Consider the following 15,306-nt stretch of genomic DNA (forward strand, 5'->3'; position numbering starts at 1 on the left):
GTTCACAAAGTTTGTCCTAACAGAGCTCTGAAACCCCAAACGCTGCTAAATCAGCTGAGCTAGCAGCAAACGATGGCTGCGGTATTCGTGCAGTCCTGGAGCAGCTGAGGGGTCTCGCAGTGCTGTATTACATACAGCTGTAGTGCTGCGTGGAATATTTTTGTGTTATGGTGTTGTCACATTTTTTTTAATTTATTTTCATTTTTTGGAGTTAGAGCTTATTGTTTGGCAAATGTCAATTAGGGAAAGCATGTGCTGACTGTGGTGCACTTGGGTCGTGCTGCTTGTGCAGTGCCTGTGGCTCCTGGGAGCAGGGCCTCCACCAGCAGCTCTGCCACACCGAGGGGCTCTAAAAAAACGTCCAGAGAGGAGAAAGGGGAAGCAGCAGCAGCAGCATCTCGTTCTTGTATATCCATGCAATGGAAACGTCTGCAGGTGCTGAGCACTGCAGTGCACTCCTTGCTCTGTGCTGCAACCCACCCAGCAGTGCTCTCAGCTGGAAGATGAACCGAGCGTTACGTCTTAGTGAGTAACCACTTCTTGCCTTGTGATATCGGTGAGCAGGATTCCATTACAACGGAGGGGCAGTTGAAATTGCTCAAAGGAGCAAGAATGCCCAGAATGCAGATCCCTGTGCAGCTTCAGAATGATGTGTGGTTGTTGTGCTGCCGAACGAGCAGCACGTTGAGCTGCAGACCCCACTTCTGAGATGGATTGGTTAGAACGGCTGGCATGTGTATCCCCTTGGGAAAGAAAGCAGGGGAACCAGCCATGGAACTGCTGGCCCCACGTGTGAGCCTTCCTCAGCACTGTCTAGGCTGAAGGAAAGGAATTTGCAATGTGCTGTAGGGGAGGTAGGTGAGAGCTGGGACTCAAGCTGCTCATTTCCAAGAGCTGTCACCATCCTGAGGTGGAGCATTGCTGGCGTAGCTTGGTGCATGGCCAGCTCAGGTGTGAAGGCACAGCTGCTGATCTGGGCAGAAATATTTCAGGTCACAATTTGTCCTCCTGTTTTTATGGGATACTGGCATCACTGCCATATTATTTTGGTTACGCATAGCTGGATTAATTTACTTCTTCGATTCAGAAGGTAACATTCTGCTTCCTTTAGCCCTAGAATTTACAGGGCTGGAGGTGAGCTGTATGCAGGGAGCAGCAATGTGGGGAAGGGCCGTGAGGCACTGAGCAGCACAGCTGTCTCTCATCCCTGGTTCATGGCCACCACGTTATATCCCACCAGTTCCCTGTGAGCTGAAATTTCTTGTGGTGTGCTGTGATGTGATGGTGATGCTGGAGGTTTATGTATAATGCAGCAGCATACAGCAGGTGGGAAAGATTGCACCTGTTTTCCATCAAAAAGCCTCAGTCACATCCCTGGGGCAGATGCTTCGTCCCTCAGGTGGCCCTGAGGTGTGCTCCTTGTTTAGGTGTAATCGCACTGCAGGTGATGACCTGCGGTAATGCACCAACACAGCTGCCGGGGAGCAGTGGGTTCCCCCCGGAGGTGTTCCAGAGCCGTGGGGATGTGGCACTGAGGGATGTGGTGATGGACGTGCTGGGGTGGGCTGGGTGGGGTTGGGAGCAGAGGGGGCTCTTCCAACACGAGTGACGCCATGTGCTAACACGTGGCCTTGTGTTTTGCAGGTAAGAAGGCCGGTCCTCCAGGACCCAACGGTCCCCAAGGGCCACCAGGCCCCCCTGGGCCCCAAGGCCCCCCTGGCATTCCCGGCATCCCCGGGATTCCTGGGACCACTGTGATGGGACCACCCGGCCCCCCGGGGCCACCCGGCCCTCAGGGCCCCCCAGGGCTGCAGGGCCCCTCAGGTGAGCGCTCCTATTAGAAAATGCTTCTTCAGAGAAACCGGGGCTGTCGCCCCACAGCTCACACAGCTATCAAGGGGAAGCTGAGCTGACGTCAGGCTCCCTCGGAAGCACGGGCCAGCAGCAGTGCGAGGTCCTTAGTGCTGCAGCGTGGTGCCCACGGGCATCTCCTCTCTCGTGGAGCTTTGGCTCTCAGAGAAGTTTCAGCAGAGCATGAGTGCAGCAAACGGCCGTGTTGCTGCCATCACACCGGTGTTGTTTGCATCCCACAGCCTCCATTGCCACTGCTGCAGGAGCAGAGTGCTGCAGTTTGTCCTTCCAGTGGAAGCTGGTTGGGTGATCTGAGGATGCTTCAAGTGATGCTGGGCAGAAATACAGGATTAAGACAGGAAAAAAGCAGGATGAGGCTTTTTCTTATTTCGGTGCTTTCTGACACGGAGCTGTACCCCGTACAGCTGCTGGTGTCCTGTTAAAAACGTGTCTTTTATGCTTATTACGGGGTAGGAGGAGGTTTCTCTGAAGGAATAGTTACTGCAGCTCTTTCAGGCTTACCCCACAACGATGTGAATTGCATTTTGCAGGTGCCACAGACAAGGCCGGCTCCCGAGACACCCAGGTTGGTTGGCCTCCTTCCCAGTTCCCAGCTTTGTTGACTAACTTATCTGCTGCATTTACTAACACGTAAATCCCACCCTTCCTGTGTGTGCTGTGTTGTAGCTGCCCCAAAAGGACCGGCTGAGCTGACTCTTCCCAGTGCTCAGAAGCAGGCTGTGTTAATCTGCCGTGGGTTTCTCACTCCTTGTGCAGTGCTGATGCTGTTCTTGGCCGCTCCGCTCTTTTGTGTTTGTGGAAAGCAGTAATGATCTCAGAGCTGTGGAGCTGTGCCCAGTTATTGTAAAATGACACGGTGGTTCTGACCAACTTTAAATCCCTGTAATCTCGTTTGCAGCCAGCTGTGGTCCACCTTCAAGGCCAAGGCTCAGCCATCCAAGTGAAGAATGGTAAGGATCTCATGCTATTGGCACTTACTGGGCCCATCCTGCAGCCCCAGGCATATATGTGGGGCACCACCCTGTGATGTGGGTCAGTGCTGGCTGACCGTAACAGACTCATTCCCATTGCCCAAACCCCACAGAGGAGCCCGCTGCTCAGTGTCCTCCCATTTCTCCTGCAGTCAGACTCATCCCCCAGTTTGTCTCTGTGCATCTCCCACTAGTTCTGCCCTACTGGATCTCACTTCCCCTTGACCTCCTCCCACCTGTTGTAAGGTCATCAGTTTTTCCAGAGTCCCCTACCTACAGCCTCCTTTCCCAGTCTGTTCCTTCTCCTATTCTAAGCCTGCAGTGTGTCCTTTTCCCACCTCAGCCCCGTTAGTCTGCGCTTTTCTCCATTTTCCCCATTAATTTATATCAGGAGAAAGTGCAGCTGCAATGGGAGCTGCGAGCACACAGAGATGCACAACCACCAGCTCCTGCTTTGCCGTGCTGCAGGCACACAGCATGCAGCCCCTGAGCATCCCTACCCATCCATACCCACCCCAAGTCCTGCCGAGCCATCTCACATCCACCAGCACTTCTTTGCTCTTTTCCTTCCTCCCCAAACCCATCTCCGATTTCTGCTCGCGTTCCCTTTGCCAACAGCTGGGTCTCATTCATTAGCTGCTGCCTCTCGGCTGGTGATATCTCGCTGTACTGGAGAGGAGCTGCCTCATCCCCTGCCCAGACCCAGGGAGCTCTGCTTCGGGGCTGCAAGAATGGGACAGGGCTGCAGGAATGGGTTCACCAACTGCTGCCCCATGCGAGGGATGGTGAGGGCTGGCCAGGGCTCCTGTAGGAAGGCTTGGTTTGTCTCTCACCAGGCGTGAGCTGTGGGAGCTGACATTTCTCACGATTCTCTCTTGGAGCTGAATGTGTTTGCTGTAGCAGGGTGGAGGGAAGCTCCCAGCAGCAAAAAGGAAATCTGCTGTTTCCAACAACAGCACGGGGGAAAAGATGCTGTCGTGCTTACATTGAAAAAGCAATTATTCCATTATCAACGGGACCCTTCTGCGTTTACAGAGCATACGCTGCTCTCTAAGAGTGGGAATTACTCTGTAACTGTCCTTCCCTGCTGCTTGGGAACAATCTGCTGTGCTGAGCCTGCCTTCCTCAGGCACTCTGACATTAATGCTGTCCAGCTGACAGAGAGCAGAAAGCACAGCCTGGCTGGCTCACAGCTGGGGGCAGGGAGCAGAACAGCAGATAAAGGCTGGGAGGGGAAAGATAGCATTTGATACAACCTGCAGACTGCAAGCTGTCCTCAGCATGTAGCAGAGCATGTCCTTGGATGTGTCTGCTGATGCTTTCGGTTGGCCCAGTGACAGAGGAGTGGGTGGCGGGTCTACAGACCCCTAATTGTGCTGAGGATCTATCTCAGCACAGGTTAATGTGGTGGGACGTGATGCCATTTCACGCAGGCAGGTTTGCCACGTTTAGTCCCATTCCCATAAGGACAGGGATCGCAGTTCTCACCCTAGCCTAATTTAGAAAACATAGCAAATAGTTTGGAAATACTGGCACGGGTCTCTGTGTGCCAGTGGGATGATGGCAGTCACTTTTGATGAGAACATCTTACTGGGGCTGGGAATCACTCAGGTACTTGGTTGTATCAGGAGAAGGCAAGTCAGTCTGCACCCAGCTCAGGGGATGAGCGTGCAAAGGGCTGTGCAGCGCATCCCGAAGATGGGAATTACTCTTAACCAAAAGCGAGCAGAGATGCGGATCGCTCATCCTGTCTGCACAGAGCAAAGTGGGTGTCCCGTTCAGACAGCAGCAAGAGGTGGTGCAGGTAGAGCTGTTGCCATGGGAAGGAGCCAGAGCTAACACAGCACAGTGCTTAATTGTGGGGTTTTCTCGCCGAGTTTCCCTGACTTTCCCACTGGGGCTGTGCCAGCTGCTGTGTATTGCAATGTGACTGTATTTGTGTGCTCCCACGCTTCTCATCCTGACGGGTACTGAGTGACTGCCGTTTTCTCATACTGAGATCTTTCAGGTGGAGTCCTCAATGACTGGTCTCGCATCACTATGAACCCCAAGGTGTTTAAGCTGCATGCCCGCAGTGGGGAGCTGGAGGTACTGGTGGACGGCACATACTTCATCTATAGTCAGGTAGAAGTGAGTACGGTCCTAGGCCTAACTCCTATTCTTGTGTTCCAATGGAAGCCTTGCATGAACCACGAGAGGGCTCCAGACAACTAGCGAATGCCAAGAACTTGTATGTGCTTTTAACCACTTCGTGCTCTAGGAGATGTGTGTCAGATGAAGAAGTTGATAGAGTTGGGAAGTGCGAGGTCACACGTTCTGCCACGACACCGGCTGCAGGAGCCTAGTTACTGCGACACATGCACAGAAGCCCAACCAAACCCCATGTGCCACCAGTGCCTTTTTTTTCCCCCTCCACATTGTCTGTGCAGTCACTCACCCGCAAATCTAAACCTCATTGCAGAGCAAGAGTCCCAGCAGGAAGCTGGGCTCAGTGCTTTAAGAGGGATGTCATGCCAAAACCATCATGAGTTGGGATGTTTGGGCAACCGTGGCACTCTTTGTAAGCATAGGACTCCCAGCCCAGGTAATTCCATTTTGCCTCCACGTTCTGTGCGTAGCTTCAGACTGATGCTGTGCACCAGCAGCCTTGCTGTGCTGCGGGATGGCAGCATTAGCTGGCACCAGTGATGGGTGTACAGACCTGCTTATGTAGAAGGGACTGAGCAAAGTAACAATTGCTTGTACTATGATTTAGGAGGGAGCTAATTAAGACACAATTTCTGTAATTTTCCCATTCAAAAAAAGAAAAAAAGCAGGAGGTGCGCTGTCATTTAATGCATTGCTGCTGGTTTCTTGCAAGCCTCTGACATGGAGCATGAACTGCCACATTCTGCCCTTCCACAGCAGCTGGGGTGTTCAGACACCTGAGGACTGAAAAACTGTCCAGGCTGTGGGACAGATCTCAGCACTCCTGCTCATGGGTTTGGCTGCATTCGGAGGGCAGCCGCGCTGGGACGGTGCCAGCAGGATGAGCTGCGGATGTCAGGTTAGACAGGGATCTTCTGTGGGCATGGCTGTGTGTCCGCTTTGGATGGTGACAGGGAAAATAACTCTACCTGGGCCAAAGTGTAATTGTTTCCCAAGTGCTTCGTGCTAATTGCTGGCCACCGAAGCCGCTGTCATTTGTAAGGAAAATGGGGACTCGGCCTTGTTTAGCTTCTGTGGTCACACAGTGTAGGGTAAGAAGAACTGGCAGACGCATCCAAACTGAGTAGTTTCCTTCTATCAGGAAGAAGCAGCTCCCTGGGATGGACTTCTCTCTGTGCAGGCCTTTCTCAGGCATCCTGGAGTTCTTCAGAATCAGTACGTGGGAGATGGTTAAGTTCCAGCAAGCTGCACAGTCCTGGGGGCTTTGTCACCAGATCTAAGAGTTAAATCAGTACAGATACTATGAGGTCATTTGCTTCCAAGCTTTGGAGGTTGGGACAGTGTCTTCCCTGTAACAGCTTATGCCTTTGAGAGCACCTCAAGTCCAGTTACAAAGAAGGCAGCTCCCAGTACATCTTAGGGCATTGTTGATGTCAGCACTAAAGGAGGCTCATGGGACCCAGAAAGCAGGACTTGCCAGGTAAGTGCAAGAGGACTTCAGTTAACAACTTTGTTTGTTTGTTGGATGAAAAGCTGTTTGTGGCAGGTAGATTTGTTCTCAGATTGCTGTAACTAGGCCTGCACAGGTTTGTACATTCCCTATCATAGCAGGGTCTGGCATGAGGCTTCCTAGCTCAGCCACAGAGATGCTTGGATTCACAGGCACTTGCATGCTTTTATGAGGATGAAGTGAAATACGGAGTTTCCTTATGTCTCGTTGGCTTGAGGGTCATTCAGACAAGTCAGCCTCCCATGAATGTGTGTGGCTGGGGGCTGAGGAGAGCATCGTTAGCAGGGGGAACATACACGTGGACCGAGAGGAGCGTGGGCTTGTTCCTGCTTCACAAACATGCCGCCTAATAATCTTTCTTCTTCCTGCTTCACATCAGGTATACTACATAAACTTCACAGATTTTGCCAGCTATGAGGTGGTGGTGGATGAAAAACCCTTTCTGCAATGCACTCGGAGTATTGAGACCGGCAAGACCAACTTCAATACCTGCTATACAGCCGGGGTCTGCCTCCTCAAAGCCAGGCAGAAGATTGCTGTGAAAATGGTCCACGCTGACATCTCCATCAACATGAGCAAGCACACAACTTTCTTTGGGGCCATCCGCCTAGGAGATGCGCCAGCATCCTAGATGAACTCGGCACATCCAAGGAGACTCACAGAACTGCACCGTGCTGCTGTTCATAAGCGTATCAGTATTTCAGGGGGTTCTGTAATCCGGCCATAAGGAAAGCTGATCCAGAGCTATTTATTCCTATATGTGAATGCAGGAAGCACAGTGTCTTCTGTGACTTGCACGGAGACTTGGATCAAAAAGCTAGCTGAAAAAGCGTGGAGAGGAAGAAGGGCTGTTGTGTCCGCCTTGTCTCAGTATTTCAAGTGTTACTGCACTGATATTCTGCTCTGTGATCTTCACGTGGGGCTTGTTGGGAGTGACGTGGCTCTCTGCTTTTATGTTGCACTAAGCACGAGCATCATCCCAGGCAGGAGCAGGAGAGAGCCCTGCCAGGCAGCCCTACCTGGCGCTCCTGCTTCTGCCCGCTGATGAGAGCAAGGAATGGGGTTCTGCTTTCCTGCCTTCTCAGTTCTAACTGGAGCGGTGCGCGGCACGAGAGGAGGTGGGTGAGAGTCAGTGGTGTTTACATTCATCCTCAGGAGTGGGAGAAAGGAGAAGCAAAGTGCCTCAGGCAGAGCTGGGAAGCAGGCTGTGAGAGCAGTGCGGTGGAGGGGAAGGTGGATGCTGAGTAGAGCAGGCTTAGCACATGGAGAACTGCCTCTGCATTCCAGAAATCGCAAAGTCCCAAAGAAAAAGACAGTCCTGGTTCCAGAGCCTCTGCTACTTCCAGCTCCTGCCGTTACCCCGGAGCTGTGCGCTGCCCACTGGGGGCTGCCATCACCCACTGCTGCTGTCACAGCTGTCGGTGGTTTTTGTTTGGGGGTTGGGCTTTTTTAATGTGTGTCTTTTTAATTAATATTTTGCAAACCAGAACACTTTTCTACTGGCTTCCCAGAGGCACGCAGAGCAGACACAAGTACTTGTGAGAACACTCTGAAGAAGTTTGTCATGTTTAAGAATAAAATATTCCAACAGGAAATTATTTTTTCTGTTTTAATAGCAGCTGCCCTGCTCTTAGATGTGGTTTTCATCCTTCCTCCCCACACCCCGTCCCTGTTGGCACCCTCCTACCTAAATTGCTCCAATGAGCAGCGACGGAGTCTCTAGCAAAAATGTGTGTTTAAAAAGCCTGGTCTAGCATGAAGTCACCGCTTTTCTTTGCTCTGAGCCCTGCTGGGTCTAGTCCTAACTCGATTTCTGGTGACTAATAGCGGAGCGAGGACGCTATTGTTTCTTTTGGCTTCTTGAGCAACTCTCTCCCGTCACCTCCCCTCGACTGGTGGTGAGATCTGAAGCTGGAAGTTGTGCTGGAGCTGAGGAGGAGGCCGAGCACGAATTGCCCTGTTGTGCTCCGTGGTGCGCGGCTGGTTGTGTCCTTGGGAAAGCGTCCCTCACTACGCAGAGAAGTAGGGCAGGGAGGTTTCAGCCCCTGTGGCAAACACAAACAGCTGGATGGGGAGCCGAGGTCCGGGTGACAGCCAGGGTGCCCAGCAGTGCTCACCTGCAGCGTAAGCCGGCACTGCTGTGCCCCTGCGGGGTCTGCCTGCCCGCAGTGCTCCCGGCTCCGCTGCTTTGCGCGGCCGGTGCGAGTGATCTCACTTGCCAAGTATTGCAGTTATTGGGAGATAAATATTTCTTGGGGGCACCCGGCTTTGGCTTCAGCCTTGCTATTCACAGGAGGCGTGCAGTTTATAAAATAACTGCATGAAAAATTGCCTGCTATTTCTTTTTCAATATGTTCTCCTCCTTTCTAGCCTTAACATGTTGGGCTAGCGAGAGCCTTAGGGGCACTGAAGCAGCCTTTGTTGTTTATTTCCTTTAAAATCAATTAAGAAGGAGATGTTCCTCTGACAAGAATGAATCGGGACAACTTCTTGTAATGAAAACATGAAGCAAATCATTAACAGGATTGCTTTAGAACACAGTCTGAGCAGCGAGGCTTAGGGGCAAGCATAAATAACACGATGGCTTGGGAGAGCGCGATGGATGTCGCTGGCATTCCTCATCCCCCACTGGCAGGAGCTGTGGTTCACTTCTGAATGTGCCCGTGAGCAGCAGGAGGCAAAGGGAGAATCCCTTTTGCTTTGAGCACCCCGGCACTGCTGCCATGAGCCCCTGGGATGTGTGCAGGGAGCAGGGCAGGAGGCAGCGCTCCTGGTGGGCAGCAGGAGCTGCTTGCTGCTGGCTGCAGGTGGCCATCCTTCCTCGCTGCTCCTCGCCTGGCAGCCGTGGAGTCCTTTGTATTTGCAACCCTGTGGCTGCAGCAGCAGCACGTTCTCGTGGATGCAGTATTGTGGCACAGTCACCCAGGCTGTAGTATAGCTGCTTCTGTGATACTGCTCTGTGCCACTGCCTCTGGTGCCTCTACGCGTTTCCGTCATTGGAGCCAAAGGGCCTGGAAGCAGCTCAGGACAGCTGGAGGGGGTTCATCTGTATGGAAGATTGTAAGCTCCAGCAGGAACAGGGCCTCGCTCCATCCTTCCCTCTGGTGTCTTTCCTGCAGAACTCCCAGCAGTTCTTCAGTTCGCCCTCACCCACGTGCCTCAGCTCCGCTGCTCAGCCTTCGGCTGGACTCCAGTTGCAGAAATGTAGCAAGCAGCCAATTGGTATCTAACTCAGCATCTGAAATCCTTCTCCCTCTGAAGATCCCCAGTACAGAGACTGCCCGTATGGAAGCCAGCTCTGCTTTTGTGTTTGGGGTGCCTCTGTGGGAGGGATGCTCCCCAGCACACCCTTCAGGTCATGGCTCTGCACCCACACCTGCTGGCTGTGCTTCCCCCAGCACCTTCCTCACCCGGGGTGGGGGCTGAGGGGCTCCTGCCATCTCCAGCAGCCCATCAGTGCTGCAGCACTGTCCTCTTAGCATCGAGCTTTAGAAAAGGGCCGTTGTATTTCCCAGGCTGAGAGGTACAGGGCAGGTGCTACCCGGGGGCTGCTCTCAGGTGAGCTCTTTCCACGGCCCAACGAAATCCAGAGGTGCTGTCCCAGCTCAGAGCATGGGAGCAGGAAGGCAGCGGTCCCAGCTCTCGGCATTGCAGGCTGAGCCCCTCCTGCTGGGGTTTGTCCCATTTCTTGGGCTCTCCCCTGTGTGTGGGTGCTGCACCCTCTGGCCTGGCCCCACACAATGCCCGCCCTCATCGCTTCCAGGGGTGGAAGGAAGCCCCTCCTCACCCCCCAACCAAAAAGGAATGGGAGAGGAGTTGTGGGAAAAGATGCCCAACTCCACGCCCGTTTATCTGAGCTGCACAGAGACATACCAATGCTGTTTTGTGCTTCGACATCTTTATTCAAGACACTATCTGTATATAAAATATACATAATGTATATAAATTAGGATGTAAGTTTATGTAAATTGTCAATATTTTCTTTGCAAATAAAGCTTTTTCCTGATCTCTGGGCGTCCCTGGATGTCAGCTGGGTGCTGGGCACGGAGGGGCTGGACCCTATGGTGTGGCAGTCCCAGCTCAGACAGGAGCGGGGCAGGCTGTGCCCTAAAGCAGTGCCCCACAAGAGAGGGGACAGGACGTGGGGAGTTCACAGGCATAGCATGCAAACGGCCGGAGGTTCTCCACACCAGTCCCTGCCTTTGATCAGGGACTTTTGGCTGATTTCTTCTTCCTGCTCTGCAGACCCGTACCCAGGGCTGGGGTGATGGCTGGGGCTCCCTACGATGCACGGTGCAGAGGGATGAGGATGATTGGGTTCAGCCAGAGGCCGGTGGCTCCTGGGTGGAGCTGCCTGGTTCCACATCTGGACAGATGTGCGCTGAGAACAATCAGGGGTTGTTCTGCTGCAGCTGCCCTTGGCCCGACTGCATCCACTGTGGGCGGTGGGGAGGGCTCAGCCCCCGGCACTGCATGGGTCCAGAGCCACTGTCTGTCTGTCCAGGAGGAACCGCAGCCCAGAGGCAACAAAATGCTCTCCATGGTATGAGCTGCTAAAGGGCAACCCCAGGAAAAGTCAGGCTGCTGTGTCTTTAGATATAATCACATATATATGGAATATGCAAGTAGGGGGAAAATGTTATTATCTATCATTCTGCCAGGCACATCTAGGAACAAAGCAACCGCTCTACTGCTGCACCCATAACAGAGCCAGCCCAGCTTGGGCTGAGACACAGCAGCTCTCTTCCAGGCCCACTGGGGATGTGTCACTGAGGAGCACAGCTCTGTGTCCCTGCTGGGGACAAGGGAAGAGCTGCATCCACCCCAGCTCCCACCCAGAGCTTTGCTTTGTGCCCCCCACCCAAGGGCTGAGCAGTGAGAGCACAGTGGTTGTGTCTCAGGGTGCACAGGAAGGGGTTCCTTACTTGTGGTCCTGGGGTCCTCAGTGGGAGTTGGGGTGTCCAGGCTGTGGGCACATCCCTGGCACAGGGCGGAGGACGAGCAGCTCTATGTGGGGAACTCCTGCAGAGCCCTCTGCTCTCCCAAGCACAGCGTTCCTTCCTGATGCTTCATTTCCACGGTGGTTTCAGTGGATCACCTGAGCCCTCATGCAGCCCTGCCTCCTCCCACTCCAGCGGTTTCTCTTTCCCTTCCTTGTGGTTTTGTGCAGTTTTTCCCCTCCATGGTCGTATATGTCTCCTTTCACACTTCCGCAGCTGCTGACACCCCCTCTCTCTATCTCCTTCCCCCGTCCATGCCACAGCCTATTTATGGGGCTCTGTGCAGGGGCTGGAGCAGAGCGGTGGAGCTGCGAGCAGGGCTGGCGGTGCCACCATGCGGAGTGTCTGTGGGGCAGGATGCCTGCTGTTCTGCCTGCTGCCGGCCATCCTCAGGACCCAGGCTGGTGGGGAGGCGAAGCCCAGGCCTCCACCGTGCCAGCAGGTAAGGCTGCTGCTTCCCAAGGCTGTCACAGCACTCTGCGCTGGTTCACAGCACCCATCCCTCTGTGCAGCAAAGGGAGATCTCACATGCCTCTCCCCCACGGCACTTACCTCATCCAGCCTCCACTTCTACCCGTCCTGTCTCCCCACCTTCCTGCTCCCCTCTGCTCTCCTGGCTTCAAGCTGTTTGCCCATAGCCTTTCCCAGCTGCTCCCCGTCACTTTCAAACCAATAGAACAGTTCCAGGGGATAGGACGGGACAGGGATGCTGTGCAGGGCAGCACTGTCAGTGATGCCATTAACTTTTAATTCACTGCATGAGAGGACAGCCTACAGGGCCAGAGTGTGGGGCTTCTCACACCTCCAGGAGCACCATAAGGCAGACATTGCCTTCCTCTCCCTCACTTATCCTCCAGGGCTTAAGGCTAAGGAGTGCTGGTGATGACCTGCACACAAACCAGCAAATCGCACCATGCACAAAAACAGATGTAAAAAGCGAGATCCTTCACTGCCGAAAGCCCACCCCATGCAGAAGCTGCTGGTCTCCTGAGCAGCTTCTGGTGGCCTCCCCCCTTCCCATTGCAGGCACAGAGCAGACGGCAAAGAGCAGCTCCTCTGCCTGGAGCTGTGCCGGCTGGTGCTGATGGGTTTCCCGTTTCTCTGTAGAGCCCCACAGAGGTGTCCTGCAGGGCTGCTGGGCTGCACAGTTTTCCCAAGGACCTTCCCCAAGGAGTGAAGCACCTCGATCTGTCCCACAACCTCCTTCAGAACCTGTCGGAGAGCCGCCTGCCTGCACTGGGGCAGCTCGAGCACCTGGACCTGCGCTCCAACCGCCTGGAGGCCATCTCAGGGTCGGTGCTGGCCCAGCTGCCACGGCTGCACTCGTTGCTGCTGGGCTCCAACCGCCTGCACCAAAACCGTCAGGACAACGCGGTGACTTTCAGTGCACTGCAGAGTATAGAGGTGCTGGACCTGTCGGCCAACGGCTTGGAGAGCCACATGGTGAGGGGGTCCCTGAGTGGCCTCACTACACTGCAGGTGCTGCACCTGCAAGGAAACAGGCTGAGGCAGCTGCCGGCGGGCATCTTCCAGGGCTCCCCGCGGCTGAGTGAGCTGGATCTCAGCAACAACTACATCATGGACATCGAGGAGGGAGCGTTTGAGGCATTGCGGGAGCTGGTGGTGCTCAGCCTGGCCCTGAACTCCCTGCACTGCCTCTCCAGCTTCAACCTGCGGCAGCTGCAAGTCCTGAACCTGAGCCATAACGCCCTGGAGCTGTTTGGCTGGGAGGAGGGAGGGGGTCCCTACCTGCTCCGGGTCCTCGACCTGAGCCACAACCGACTGCTCTCCTTCCCACAGCTCCCAGCCGCTCACCGCCTCGTGCACCTCAACCTCTCCCACAACTCCATCACTTCCCTGGACCCCAGCTCACACCACCCAGCCCAGTTTGCGCTGCGCTACGAGGAGATGGTGAGCTTCAGCACCTCGCTGGGCACCGCAGCCAGCCTGGCCCGCCTGGCCGAGCTGGACCTCAGCTACAACTGCCTGCAGCTGCTTCCGCTGCTGTTTTTCCGTGCCATGCATTCCCTGTTCACTCTCAGCGTGGCCATGAACTGCCTCCAGGACATCACTATGGAGCTGCTGACCAGGGACGGGGATGGGGACAGGAATGGCACAGCTGTGTGGCAGGAGAACGCAGTGCTCTCCGTGCGCTCCATGGACCTCCATGGCAACGCCATCCGTGCTCTGCCTCGTTGGTTCTTTGATGCCCTGCCCCAGTTGGAAGCCATCGACCTGGGCTCCAACAGCCTTCAGCCCTGTGGGAGTGACACGGGGGAGATATCAGGAGGGGGCTCTCCAAGGGCAGAACCCTGCACCGCCTTCCACACCATCCCCCACCTGCAGCACCTCAGCCTTCGCAGGAACAGCCTCACCCAGCTGCTGCCCCGCACCTTCAGCCGAACGCCACTCCTCTCCTTGGACCTGTCTGAGAACCAGGGCCTGGCCGTGCCACGGGTGGCACTGGAGGGGCTGGAGCACTCCCTGCAGCAGCTCTGGCTGCGGGGGAACCGCATGGACAACAGCGGGGCTGAGATCCCCTGCTTGGATGAGCTCAGGGTGTTGGACCTCTCGGGCAACCGCCTGAGCCTTCTGCCCACGGGTTTGTTCTGCTCCCCACTGCAAACCCTGGATGTCAGCGGTAACCAGCTGCCAGCGCTGCCCAAGCAGGCACTGGTGGGGTGGACCCGCAGCCTGCAGACACTGTGCCTGGCAGGGAACCCTTTCCATTGCTGCGAGCTGGGCTGGCTGGATGCTCTGCAGGCAGCTGGTGTGCAACTGCCCGACCTGCACTGCGCACGCTGCATCCACCACAGCATCGCAAACAGGACAGCACCACTCAGCAGCCACCCGCCGTGGCCGTGCCCACAGCCCTGGGATGGCAGCTCAGTGCTGGTGCTGGCAGCCCTGCTGGGTGTCCTGCTGTGTGCAGGCTGCAGGGTGTGCTGGCTGCGGGGCCACGGGATGGGCATCCTGCTGCCCCAGCCCCAAACAGACAGAGTGGCCGAGGGGAGGCCAGCACAGAGCAACACTGAAGTATAGCCAGGAGAACCAACTGCAGCTCTGTGTTGTCAATAATACTATTAATATGATTATATTTCAGACACCTCTCCCAACACTCTGCGGTCTGCGGATGTGATCGCGCACACCCAGCGCTGGGCAGGCACCAGGCAGAGCTGGGTTCCTGCAGCCCATTCTTTGCAGGGAGGAAGTTGCCCCATCCGCAGGGCCATGAGCAGTGTCAGGAGAGGTTCTGCCCTCTGCTCATGGGAAGGGAATTGTCCCTGCAGCCAGGAGCGTGGTGCCACCACCGTGAGTTCGGCAGCCCGGCTCCCAGCTGGCACACGTAGGGTCAGCAAAGGATGGACGAGGCAGCAGACGGGTGCTGGCTTTGCCAAGGGGCTGAGAAATCAAGGAGAGCAACCAAAGAAGGACAAAGAGGGACTGAGGTGTGGAAATCAATCCAGGGAAACGGTGCATGGTCCTCTGCATCTGTGTCTGATTCAACAAGCTGCTCTCTGGGCTGCATCCCACGGTTGCTCCCAGGAGAGCCCCATGGTTTTGGTGTTAGAAGCTTTCTCTTGGTTGAACATGAGGTTGAGAGATCTGAAGGATGTTGGTACCAAACTGAAATGTTTGTGTCAAAAAGCTGTGTCAAAGTGATTTGTGCCCAGCTGTGGGACAATGCAACTCCTAGTCTGAGAGGAGCACTGTGGCTGACAGCATTACAGATTTTCTAGAAAATCAGTTGAGAAATCCAGCAAAACTAATTCTTTCCAGTGGAAACCTTTCACATGTCACTGAA

The 15,306-nt window shown here is 54.9% G+C and overlaps 2 protein-coding genes across 5 annotated transcripts in view; both read left to right on the forward strand.

Annotated features, from left to right (window-relative positions):
* Positions 1-8,096, forward strand: part of EDA (ectodysplasin A) — a 54,245-nt gene extending 46,149 nt beyond the window's left edge. The window contains exons 4-8 of one of the 4 annotated variants that reach the window (XM_085230547.1): positions 1,645-1,824; positions 2,403-2,437; positions 2,771-2,822; positions 4,843-4,973; positions 6,881-8,096. In XM_085230547.1, coding sequence (XP_085086673.1) covers positions 1,645-1,824; positions 2,403-2,437; positions 2,771-2,822; positions 4,843-4,973; positions 6,881-7,132 — 650 coding nt within the window. In that variant the 3' untranslated portion in view covers positions 7,133-8,096. The remainder of the gene's footprint in view (positions 1-1,644; positions 1,825-2,402; positions 2,438-2,770; positions 2,823-4,842; positions 4,974-6,880) is intronic. The other 3 variants (XM_085230548.1, XM_085230550.1, XM_085230551.1) reach the window with 3 other exon arrangements.
* Positions 8,097-11,831: 3,735 nt separating this feature from the next.
* Positions 11,832-15,306, forward strand: LOC104912148 (transforming growth factor beta activator LRRC32-like). Its single transcript, XM_031554638.2, has 2 exons — positions 11,832-11,943; positions 12,609-15,306. The coding sequence occupies exons 1-2, from the start codon at positions 11,836-11,838 to the stop codon at positions 14,541-14,543; spliced, it is 2,043 nt and encodes a 680-aa protein (XP_031410498.1). The 5' UTR covers positions 11,832-11,835; the 3' UTR covers positions 14,544-15,306.

This window comes from Meleagris gallopavo, chromosome 9 (assembly GCF_905368555.1).
Source record: "Meleagris gallopavo chromosome 9, MGAL_WU_HG_1.1, whole genome shotgun sequence".
In the NCBI taxonomy this organism is placed as follows: Eukaryota; Metazoa; Chordata; class Aves; order Galliformes; family Phasianidae; genus Meleagris; species Meleagris gallopavo.

Coding starts and splice junctions, on each gene's coding strand:
- LOC104912148 (XM_031554638.2), top strand. CDS start 11,836: ATGCGGAGTGTCTGTGGGGCAGGATGCCTGCTGTTCTGCCTGCTGCCG. Junction 11,944..12,608: donor GGCCTCCACCGTGCCAGCAG/GTAAGGCTGCTG, acceptor GTTTCTCTGTAG/AGCCCCACAGAGGTGTCCTG.